General features: G+C 54.1%; 1 protein-coding gene across 5 annotated transcripts in view; it reads right to left on the bottom strand.

Moving 5' to 3' along the window:
- The window catches only part of ATXN2 (ataxin 2), an 86,603-nt gene extending 80,440 nt beyond the window's left edge, over positions 1 to 6,163 (bottom strand). For 2 of the 5 annotated variants that reach the window (XM_040986996.1, XM_040986995.1), the window contains exon 1: positions 5,205 to 5,521. In XM_040986996.1, coding sequence (XP_040842930.1) covers positions 5,205 to 5,452 — 248 coding nt within the window. In that variant the 5' untranslated portion in view covers positions 5,453 to 5,521. Of the gene's footprint in view, positions 1 to 5,204; positions 5,945 to 6,062 lie in introns of those variants that run through there. The other 3 variants (XM_040986997.1, XM_040986994.1, XM_040986993.1) reach the window with 3 other exon arrangements.
- Positions 6,164 to 12,062: the final 5,899 nt, after the last annotated feature.

Raw genomic sequence — 12,062 nt, 5'->3', positions numbered from 1 at the left:
CTCAGGAATTTTTCTCTTCCCTCTCATAGGATTTTCTGTTATTTCTTCACTCTGAAGAAAAATAAATTTTCCCAAAGATGATACATACTGTTGAATTCAAAACCACATCTCACTTTGTTCAACATATACATTTTCATTAAAAAAAAAATTCTAAAAACACACACACCAAATTTCTCATAGTGGCTGCCTTCAAGCAAAAGGATTATGGGTGATGTTTATTGTGAAGGTTTTCTGCCGCTCTGCACAATTTTTTCTACAGAGCACTTAACGCTTCTGCTTTTCAAATTAAGAGCAAGAATTTTCAAATATAAATGCAGGAATGCTTCCAGACCGTTCCCAGTGTATTTGTAGAATCTGCTGAGGACAGAAGCCTTCAACTGAAGTGGGAATATCCTTGCATCAGGGGACGTATTCTACACACCCATATGCTCAAATTACGAAACAAGAGGCAGTCAGACCGGGGCTGAAGGGAGGACAACAAAACCTCCTGGACTAACTGTGCTTGAGGAGCAGGGAAGTGGCTGAGGGCCCAAGTGCTGCTCTGTCAGGCAAGCGCTGGAACGCAGAACGCACGCTGCCATGATCCACACAGAACACTCATCTTCAAAAACAGGAGAAACTGCTTTTCAACAGAAAAAAAAAATACTTAAGGATATCAAAAAACAACCTGTTTACCATAAGTAATAATGCTAAAACTTACAAATTCAAATGCCTACATTACAAATGTTACACATAAATTCTACAGCCTACCAAAGGCTTCACAACTAACTGCATATTCATTGATGAGTAAACCTGAGAAAAACTTTTCTACTTTCGAAGTTTAACAACTAAAGGAAGAGAAAAAAGAAAAAAAAATCTCAAGAGAAAACAACATTCTTTAATACCTAAAATCTTAGCAATTGCAGATGACCCAGATATGCCTCACAACAAAATACAAGCACTTCCATTTCAAAATGTACAAGGTAGGCGCGTTAGTAAACTATTTACAGCTCCACTACAGTTATCACTAACATTGAGAATAGATACAAAGGGGCTGGCATCCCATATGGGCACACAGTAATGCCCAGGCTGCTCCACTTTTTAAACAACTCCCTGTTCATGGCCTGGAAAAAGCAGCAGAAAATGGCCCCAATCCTTGGACTCCTGCCACCCACATGAGAGACCCAGAAGCAGCTCCGAGCCCCGGCTGTGCGGCCACCTGAGGAGTGCACCAGTGGATGGAAAATCCGGCTGTGTCTATCTCCCTCTCTTTTCTCTGTAACTGAGCTCAAATAAACTAACTTTTAAAAATCAGTAAAGCTAAAACAGATACAAAGTCTTGTTGAGGCTCAACTTGGCTTATAATATTGAAATACAAATTTACCTAGCCAAAATTAAAAAAAAAAAAAATCCCAGCCAAAGTCTCCTAAAGTCTTAAAATTACTTCCAAGTAATTTTAAAACACACAGCAACAACAAAAACATTTGCTATGGTGAAAACTTTCTAACACAGCTGTACTGTTTAGAAAAAAAAAAAAAAAAAAACAGATCCTCACTTAAGTCAAAACATATGGCAGTTAAATAGCTATGATAGAAATTGGCATCCCCTGGGCCTAGCATGGTAGCCTCATGGTTAAAATCCTTGCATTACCTGCACCAGGATCCCAAATGCACACAAGTTTGTGTCCCGGCTATTTTACTTCCCATCCAGCTCCCTGCTTGGGGCCTGTGAAAGCAGTCCAAGACGCCCCTAAACCTTGGGACCCTACACCCGCATGGGAGACCCAGAGGGAGGCTCCTGGCTTCGGACTGGTTCAGCTCAGGCCATTTTAGCCACTTGCGGAGCCAATCAACAGACAGAAAATCACCCTCTGTCTCTCCTACTTTCTGTATATCTAACTTCCCAGTAAAAATAGTAATACTTTAAAAAAAAAAAAACTAAATAATAGGGGGCCAGCGCTGTGCAGGATTACCCTCCTCCACCTGCAGCATCGGCATCCCATATGGACACAGTTGGAGACCCAGCTGCTCCACTTCCAATCCAGCGTCCTGGTAATGCACTTGTGGAAGCAGTGGAAAATGGCACGTAGGCCCCTGCATCCACATGGGAGGCCCAAGGCCTTGAAGGGCTCCTGGCTTTAGCACTACAACCATTTGAGAAGTGAACCAGCAAATCAAAGATTTTCCTCTCTCTTCACCTAATTCTTTCAAATAAACTAAAAAAAAACTTTAAAAAAAAACCTGTAGTAAAACACAATACAATACCTAAGCCTTAACACCCCAAGCATCACCACCCCCAGCACTTTCCAAAGACAGAGGTTAACAAGAATACACTGAGAGCTCTGGGACAACAGTTCCTCCACATTTCATCCCTGTACCAGGGGAAGGATGAGCACAAAGACACACCTTGCTCATCCAGTCACAGGTGGCAAAGCAGACAGCAGTAAACCCTCAGAGGGACCAGGATGGAAGTCATACACCACAACAGCAATCCACAACGCAAGCACCAGACAGCAAACACTCAACTTTCCCTCAAAATCCCCACAGTACTAGATTAACTACACAGGAACCATTCCATAGCACTGGCTTCTTGACACTGGAAAGGAACAGAAGCATAGCATGGCAAAGCCAGAGACCCACTGCAGTCCTGAAGACCTCTGACCCAGCAAAGCCATGCCCTGGGAACTCTGGAGCTCTCCACTGTTCCCCAACAGCAAAAGCTACAAACCCAAGCCCTACAAGAGCTGAGCGACCAACCAGAAAACTTACACTTACAGTGCAGTATGGGGAGATAACCACAACCTCACTACCAACTCTGTAGAAGTGAAAAGGTAAAAAGCATAAATACAAGCTGGATCTAGTAGTCCGAGTCAAGTTCCACCAGTGTGGCTGCACTGTACTTAGTCACTTTCAAAATGTGCGACAGGACCGCTGCGTGTCGCTGCCTCCGACAGTGGCACCCCACTGCAGCACCAGCTCCCTACGAACCCGCCTGTGGAAGCAGCAAATGAAGGCTCAAGCTTTTGGACCCTGCCACTCCACAGGGAGACACACGTGCAGCTCCTGACCCAGCCCTGGCCACTGCAGCCTTGTGGGTGAACCAGCAACCTCCCCTTTTCCCTTTTCTCCCTCTGTAATTGACTTCCAAAAAAAAAAAACTTTCAAAATATCGTAATGACAAACAGCAAGTCGTTCTGTAACTTGTAAAATCCAAGGTTGAATTGTCTTTCTTCTCCCACATACCCAGAAATTTACCTTAACTGACCATACACAACAGGGCAATTCTAGAAGTTGTAACTAATAGGCAAAGAATGTAGTTATCAAAAAGCACTTCCACAGGACCATTTCCTGATGATCTGAATGACAGGGACCCAGTATACTGAGCAGAAGTGCCTGCCAGGAGTAAAGGCTACTACTACGTGTACCCCAGGTACAGGAGCCTGGAAGCAAGGAAGATGCCACACAAACCTTCACAACTCCTGATCCGGCTCATTCCAGCTACACTGGAGCTGTCTCTTCGCTATAATTTGGTTTTTATGCTTAGAATAGCCAGTGCAACCTACACAGCTTCAGTTTCGTTAACGGAACAAGTTGAACATGTGTATCAGAATCCTTCCTGACAGAAAAACCCAGAATGCACCTTTTCCCAACGAAACTCATTTCCCACCAGATGCACAGGACAAGGCAAGCGAAGTTACAGAACCCCAAGCCGCGTGAGCAATGCTCGCAGTCTGCTCTGGAGGAACTGGCAACGCGAGGGGTTAAAGTCAGAAAACACCGCCCCACCCCCACGTCCCTCCCACCACGGAAGGTGGAATTCCTCCACCACCAGCTCTGATTCATCTACATGGATAACGTGCTGCACAGGAAAATTCTCGGGAAATGGAACGATGAAAAACAGTTCCAGAAAGGAAAAGCCCCATCTCCCCCACCACGAGGTCTGCGTGGGCAGGCGGTGGTCATTGGCCCGGCCAGCCTGCTTCGGCCTGCGCTGGGCACGGCCTCGGGGGCGCCGGGGAAGCCGAGCTGCGTGCCCTTGGCGGGCCCGGCGACGCTGCCCAGGGGAAGGACACCGGCCAACACGGATTCGAGCGCACTGCACTCGCCTCTCCGCCTGCACGCTAACCATTTTCTTGGGTCACCAGGACTAACAACGGCCCCGACAGGCCTTCCCGCACCCGCACGCCCTCCTGGGCCCAAGTCACTCAGCCGGGACGGCACAAACCTGGGGAAGGGGCCGCAAGCGCCCGCACCTACCCCCGCTGCAGTTTCCCTCCCCTCTACAAACCTCACAAGTGGGGTGGGGTGCGGGAAAATCCGCAGCGCGCCCGCTGCCGGCCGCCAAGTCCGGCCGGGGTTCGGGGCGCACGCCGGGCTGGGGCCCGCGCCCCATTCTCCCGCGGGCAGCCTCGGCACGGCAATGCGGCTCGCCGGGACAGGCCTCGCGGGGGAGGCCCCGGCGCTCCCACCCCGGCCCGCTGCGGGCCACCGCACGGCCCCGCGACCCCTCCCCGGCGGCGGGGCCGGCAGGCCTGCGGGGCTCCCCTGACCGCTCGTTCCTCCGAGCTCTTCCAGGCGGGCACGAGGTGGTGGGTCCAGGACACCAGACAACCCCGGGGCTGCCCCTATTCCAGAGCAGGGGCGACGCTGCTGTGATTCCGCCCTCCCTGCATGCTCCCGAACCACCGTGGGAGACAAGGCTCGGGACACTGACCCTCAACCCAAAGACCCCTTCCAACGTGAGCGCTGCAACTCGGGGGGAGCGCAGAGGGACGTGGAAAAGGAGGTGAGGAGGACGCTGTCCAAGCATCTGCCCACCTGAGACGGAACCGGGAGCTGACAATCGCGGAGAACGGCGGACCCCCGCTCCCCAAAAACACCTCCCAGGGGAAGGGGAGGCTGCCCGGTCCCTCCATCTTGACCGCTGGGCGAGGGGGTGGGGATGTTGCAGGAGGCCGGCCGCGGCCTGACAATCCCACAGGAATCCCGCGGCGCCCTGCCCTCCCTTCCCCACCCCCCACCGCCCACTCCTCCGGGCTGCGGACCCAGCGGGGCCCCACCCCCCGTCGCGGGCCCCCTCCCCAGCCCCCTCCACCCAGCCGGCCGGTCACGGGGCGGGCAGGGCGGCGCGGGCCGCGGGGGAGGGGGACGCGAGGCCCCGGGTCCTCGTTAGGCCCGGAGTCCAGGGAGGCTGGGGAGGGGACGGGGGAGGAGGGCGACACCCACCTGCCCAGGCCGGGCCGTGCGCCTCCAGCGCTCGCCGCCACCGCCGAGGACGAAGGGGAAGCCGCGGCCGAAGGCGACGAGCCCGAGGACGGCGGCGGTGGTGGCGGCGCGGCAGCGGTGGGCGACGCGAGAAGGCCGCCGCCGCCGCCGCCGGGCTTGCGGGTGCTGGCGGCCGCCGACTGCTGCTGCTGCTGCTGCTGCTGCTGCTGCTGCTGCTGCTGCTGCTGCTGCTGGGGCTTCAGCGACATGGTGAGGCGCCCATACACCGGTTCGCACGCCGGGCGGGGACAGCCGGGAGCCGGGCGCGCCGAGGAGACGCCGGAGCGCGGCGGGGACGCGCGGACGCCGAGCGGGGAGGCGCGGGCTGCCGCGGCCGGGGGGGCGCCGGCGCTCGCAAGGGGGAGGAGGAGGACGACGAAGGAGCGGGGAGGCCCGCCGACACCGAGGAGCCGCCTGGAGCCGGGCCGGGACGCGCCGCCGCCGTGGCCGTTGCTACCAAAACAGTGCGAGGCGGCGGCGGAGGGAGGCGAGCGCGGCCCGGAGGGCGGGGGGCCGGGGCCGGGCGGGGGAGGGGCGGCGGAGGGATACGGGCCCCGGGCCGCGCCGCCGCCCCGCCCGCCCCTCCGCGCCTGCCGCGGGAGCGAGCGCCTCCCGGGCCACCTGGCCGCGGCCGGCCTGCGAGCTGCCGGGGCGGCGGCGGGGCCCTGAGGAGCCGCGGCGGCCGAGCGCATCGTGGGGTGTGCGGGGTAGGGCGTGAAGCAGCGGGGAGGAGGCGGGGGCCGGGACCCCGACGCTCCGGGGTGGCTGTGCCCGGTGGGCGCCGAGCTGCGGGGCGGGGAATGGGGGGGAACTCTTTGCCGGAAGTCGGAAGGGTCGGGGCGGAAGCAGAACGTGAGGCGGCCTCGGGGCCGGGGAGGGGGACACGTGAGGAGCGGGCGCCGCGCTGCGCCGCGTTCGCGCGGGATTCGGCTGAGGAGGGCCTCGGGGCCGCGGCGCCCACCCGCCCTGCCGAGAGCGCGTGTCAGTGCCGGCGGCGGGGCCGACGGGGGCGTGGGGGCAGAGGACGGGAGCGCTGAGGCCTGTGGCCCCGCCGCGTCCCCTTAGTGTCCTCGGGACTCCTGGAAAGCCTGTGTGGCCCTCCTCTACCACCATCGCCACCTGATGCAACCTAGGAAAATGGCCTGCGAGGGCCTTGGGGCGGAGGCTCTGGCTTCGCGTCCTGGGCTTTGTGTCCCCCGCGCCCGGCGCACAGTAGGCCTTCAGGTGTCCCGCGGGGTCGGGGCCATCCGGGGTCCACCCACATCTGGTCACCTCTCCCCCACCTTTCCACCCAGGCAGCACAGCAACCAGAAAACTCTTTTGGGTCTGTGACCTTCATTTGAACTCCGTCTCCCCTCACTTGAACTTCGTTCCCATTCATGAGTCTCAAAGGGGAAATACACGTGAATAGGGAGGGGGTCCCCCCAGGAGGCGACCTGACCAAGAAATGTGCGGACTTCAGACCTTGACCCCTGGGGAAGTTTTACTTTAACTTAGGGAGCCAGCCAGCGCGGTTGTCCGCTTTCCAAAAGTGTTGCAACTAAACGGGAAGCAAATATATATATTTATTTATTTATTTTTACATATAATACATATATATATATTTTAAACAAACTGTGTCTACCTGGTTAAAAAGTGGAAATACTTCAGGAAATGAGGAGAGGGGAGAACACCAAAATTTCCTCTCCATCTCCTGGGATCGTTCAGATACTTAGGAAAAACTTGGGAGAATTTAAAAATCCTGGTTCCCAATGAAACTGACCTCTTACATATTCCGTGGGAAGCTTCCCGTTTTTCTTCAGCGTAGACAACCAGCTTTATTTCCCACCTGAGGTGAACAAAAGGTGAAGGGGGAAATGTTTTCCTTTAAGCCGACAGTTGCAAAATCCTTTAAAAATTAACCCCAAGAAAATTAGAACTTTTTTTTTAAAAGGGAGGGGGAAGGGATTAAGTTGCATTCGTGGACACACAACCGCCTTCTCCTGCGTCATGGCGTGACAGTGACACCTGGAACCCAGGGCCCTGTTTCCCCGCCGGGCGGGAAGGGAAAGAACCTGGTGAGAAAAGCCAGTGGGTAGCAGAGCTGAGCTCTGTTGGTTTAGGTTGGGAAACCGCGTTTTTATATCCAGTTTGCTTGGAAAAGGAAAAGCCAACAGTTCCATTGAGGTATGATTTCCATATTGTGAAATGCATCCATTTTGTATGCAATCCGGAGATCCTCAGTAAATTCTCCAAGCTGTGCAAACATCACTCCTAGTCGTTTCCATCATCTCTTCCAGAACAATCCTTCAGGTCTGATACGCAGCTCCTGGGTCTCCCCCTACTCCCTCCCTCACCCTCCTCTCTCTCGACTTTTCTGTTGTGGACATTGCCTCTGTAAATGGCATCTTCTGTGTGTGGCATTTCGTTTCTGCCTTTATCGGTTTATCCGTTGTAGCCCACGTGGGGCTTGTGTCGCTGTGACTAGCGGCAGGCTGTTGTTCAGAAGCGAGTACAGGCTTGGTGCTGCTGCGGCCGGCCAGCACAGCCTCAGGCGGCTCCAGGCTTCCTGGCCACGGGGAGGTGATGCTGCTGTGGACACTGGTGGCCCTGGCCCAGTGCCCCCTTCTGTGTGCACAGGGCTCCTGCCCGTGCAACTGCTGGGGGCACCGTCTGTTTAACTGCGAACTCTTTCCATTTATTGTGCCATTTCACTTTGGCACCTAGAATGTTGGAGTGTTTACTGTCATGTGATTTCTGCTTTTTATTGAAATGGAAACCAAGAGACTCTCTACTGTTTGGTCACCTCCCTTTTTCCTTAGTGGAGGGAATGTTGCCCCCCAAAATCGAGGAATAGCTTTCATTACAGATGCTTCGCCTGAGTTTTAGGCCTTCACAGCATGGCTACCACTGTGCCATCAGAGGGTAAATGTCAGGGCACTGCACCTTAAACTGGCAGCCTCACTCTGATCCGGCTCCCGATGCCCCTTTATGCAGACCAGGTGCCAGCGACAAGCCAGGCAAAATCCCGGGTGTTTCCTTCCAAGATGAGGGCCCGCCTCTCCTTGGACTGCCCTCTCTGCCTCACACTCGGTGGTGTGGGGCCAGCCAGCTGCCTGCCAGGTTGCGAGCTGCTCTATGGAGACGGCCCCTTGGCAAGGCTCTCCTGAGGTGCTGACGCTGCCAGCGGCCATGAGGGAGCTGGGAAGCCGCTCCACGCCAAGGCCAGCCTCTGAGAAGGCAGCCCTGGGGGACCCAAGCGGGAAGCGCCCAGCTGAGCCATGGCCACCCTGATCTTAACCTCTTGTGCTCTAAGCAGCTGAGCTTGGGGGGTGGGCGGGCCTTCCGCAGCAGCAGCAGCGCTTTGCCAGTGATTGCCTTGCACAGTCACAGTTCCCTGCAAACAAATGTTTAAGTCAGCAACTGATCTCTGGGAGAAGTCCTAGTTGTGTTGCTTCCCCTCCCCGCCCCAGGTGATTAGCAGGCAATCATCCAAACAGAAACACAACAGGGGTCTTTAAGGAACTGCCAGCAAAGAATCCAGCGGCAGGCTGGGACTCTGGTCCCACACCCAAGGGCAGCGTCAGATCCCGGCCCGCTCCAGGGCTCCTGAGCAGCGCGCACCCTGACGCCAGCAGTGATGCCTCAAGTAGTGGGAGACTGCCCTCTGCCCTCCAGTCAATGCTACCCCAGCTCCCGCCCTGCCACCGTTTCCAAATGTGAGCTCACTCTCATCACCTCACATTAATTAAGATGGGTCAGAGTTGTGGTACCTCAGGTTAACGCTGGGGACTCCCACGTCGCATAGCCCCTAGCAGAGTGCCTGATTGGAGTCTCAGCTCCTCGCTTGGGATCCAGCCCTCTGCTGATGCACCGCATGCCTGGTTCCCCCTGCTTACCTGGGTGGAGGTAAGCCAAGAAGGGGTTCCCAGCTCAGTGACCTTCCCCTTTGGGGTGGGAACCAGCAGTTGGAAAATCTCTGTCCATGTCTTCCTCTCTCTGTGTGTGCCGCTCAACCTTTCAAATAACAGATCTTTAAAAATAACAGCCATCCTCCTGACGAAGTGCAGCGAACCATCACCTGAGGCACCATGCTCAGATTGGACCAACTCAAGATCTCGCTCCTGCTTAGGCGACTGCGAAAGCAGCAGAAGCCAGCCCAAGTGCCTGGGCCCTGTCACCCATGTGGGAGACCTGCATGGGGTTCCAGGCTCTTGTCATCAGGCTGGCCCAGTCCCAGCCATCACAGCCCTTTGGGCAGTGAGCCAATGAATAAGAGATCTCTGTCCCTGCCTCTCTCTCCCTCTGCCTTTCCAGGAGAACATCTAAAAATAAAGACAAATTAAAATAAAATGGCTATGGTGATTTCAAAAGTTTTTAAAAATAAAGTCTCAGGTGAGAGACCGTAGGGAGAAACACGTTCAGATGAGGGAATCTGCTGTAGATTTTGTTCCTGATCCCTGCTCCTCAGTGACCCCCGGCAAGCAGCAGGGCCCCGTCATTACCCCGTTAATTTTCATCCCTTCAGGGATTCATCAAGTCACACATGGTGGAGCGAAGCACAGAGAGTGATACGCTGTCACCACCCACAGCAGCGTGCGTCACGTGAGCCAGTGTGCCCGGCAATTCGTTTTTCTGCAATCATTTCTTTTCAGCTCTCTTCATTTGATCTTATTTAATGTATGATGATACATTATTCACTCAATACTCTTGATTTCACTCTCAAAAGCCTGAAAATGAATTCAAATCAAAAGTAACATGCACCCTCAAAATTCATCCTCTTCAGATTTTGTATAGACTAATCCTCATTTTTAAAAATGAGCAGATGTAATTTCAAAAATAGGACCATGTCAAGTGGAACCCATGATTTTTTTTCTAACTGTAGTTACTCCGAATTCTTAGAGGCTAATCTATTTGTAGACATCCCAGGAATCACAAAAAACTAAAAGCAATTAAAAAAAAAGAAAAAGGAAAACTGATGGGGTGGGCTTCCAGGAAGACGTTATTTATACACCTTGTGTGCAAAGCAGCATCTTTCCCAGGACTTTGAAAAAACAGGAGGGGGTGTGGCAAAATAGTCTAGAACACAGCAGGATTATTTCAAAAGCTGTTAAATGCGCCGTTCCCTGTACCTTGTGGGACAGAATAATGATGCAGGGACGTTATTCACAAGGCAAACACTGGATAGCAGCTGAAACACACAGAAGAAAGAATTCTTTATTTTTCACTGGAAAGGCTTGTACCATACTGAGCCAGAGATTTAAAGAAACTCAGCCTTTTGTTTCTCTTCCTTCTCTCTTGTTTGTGCTCACCCTCCCTTCCTTTAGGGGGAAGGGTACACTTTGTGGGTGCTCTGTTTGATTTATGGAAAAATATGGGCCCTTTGGAGTGTGTGGGGCAATCCCCAAAAGGGATGAGTCTGGCCCCTGTGCGTGCGAAACTGGCCACTGGCAAGGGGTCTTGGCTAAAATATACTGTGAGCCTACGGTGGCACCCCAGAGGTGCCGGCCTGAGGCTCCTACTGACGTGGCTGACCTGTTATCTCCAGAAAAGCACTTGGGTTCTTGTTCTGGGGTGTGATCTAGCGCAGGCCCAGCAACACTCGCTGTCTTGTCTAAAAGCCCTTCTGCATAGCATTTATTTTGCCAAGATCAAGGCCATGGCTAGAGAATGATCTTGATGACAATAACTGCACTGGCTGCTGCTTGCCTGTATGTGCTCAGTCCTGGTGACACAACCACCCGAGGACTCTGGGAGGACAGAATGTCACTCCCCCTCCTCCCTGCCCCTGTGGTGGCGGCGGGCACAGAGGTGTCCTGGGGCATCAGCATTCTGAAGTGACGCTCTTGGTAGCTTGTCTGTAGAGGCCAGGCATGCTCCAGGTGACACTGGGCTTAGCCCCAAGTTCACTTGCACCCAGCTCCCCAAATCCTTGGCATCTCTAAAGTTGTACTCTCTTTTTGTTAGGCTAATGAACTGCCTGAGCAAATCTCTGGTTCTAGGGTAGCTTGACCAAAGTGGGATGGGCTGAACAGCCTCACTGACATGTCCAGCATGTTGGTTCCAAGTCAGCTGGGACAACAGAGCCACCTGTGTAACTGGACAGCAGGCTGGCCTGGGCTTCTCGTGGGGTGGTGAGAACCATGCTCCCAGCGCAGGCACTGCTCAGCTCTCCTAATGCGTCTCATTTCCTAACGTCACGTTGGGTAGAGCAAGGCCCGTGAGCAGGCCGGATTTGAGGAGTGGCACAGATTCTATCACTTGATGGGGTAAGCCAAGGAAGGACCTGGAAGGAGGCAGGAACTCCTGGTTTATATAAAGGATGCGCTATTGGAAAATCAGTATCAACATTTTTTTGTAAGATGGTTTGCAGAATTGGGAAGAAAGCTAAGGAACCTACTGTTAACCATTTGATGACTTCCAAATGTCTACATTTTTTGGGCTCTTCACTCAGGACTATGAGAATGATATCGTCGTCATGTGTTGGAGAGCATACAGACAGAGCTGCCTTCTCCTGGCTCACTCCCCAGACACCTGGGCTGATGAGCCAAAGCCTGCAAGCCAGGTTCCCTCTCGGGTACCAAGGACCCAACTACCACAGCCAGCCCCTGCTGACTTCCGGGGTGTGCAGACAGGATGCTGGTGGGCCTCCCTCCAAGCTGGTGGCTGCACAGTGGACGGTCCAACAAATAGCAGCTGCTGGTTTGGGAAAACTTACCTTCGTTGTCCTTCATCAGCTATGAGGGTCATGTCATGTGTCCTCAAGTGGCAAGGGAGTAGGGCTGCAGAAAAGTAGGCATGCCTCCATCAGCTGGTTCACTCCACAAATGGCTGCAACAG

This window comes from Ochotona curzoniae, unplaced genomic scaffold, assembly GCF_017591425.1.
Source record: "Ochotona curzoniae isolate NIBS_2020 unplaced genomic scaffold, NIBS_Ocur_1.0 contig_46, whole genome shotgun sequence".
In the NCBI taxonomy this organism is placed as follows: domain Eukaryota; kingdom Metazoa; phylum Chordata; class Mammalia; order Lagomorpha; family Ochotonidae; genus Ochotona; species Ochotona curzoniae.
This window is presented reverse-complemented; position numbering and strand designations above follow the sequence as displayed.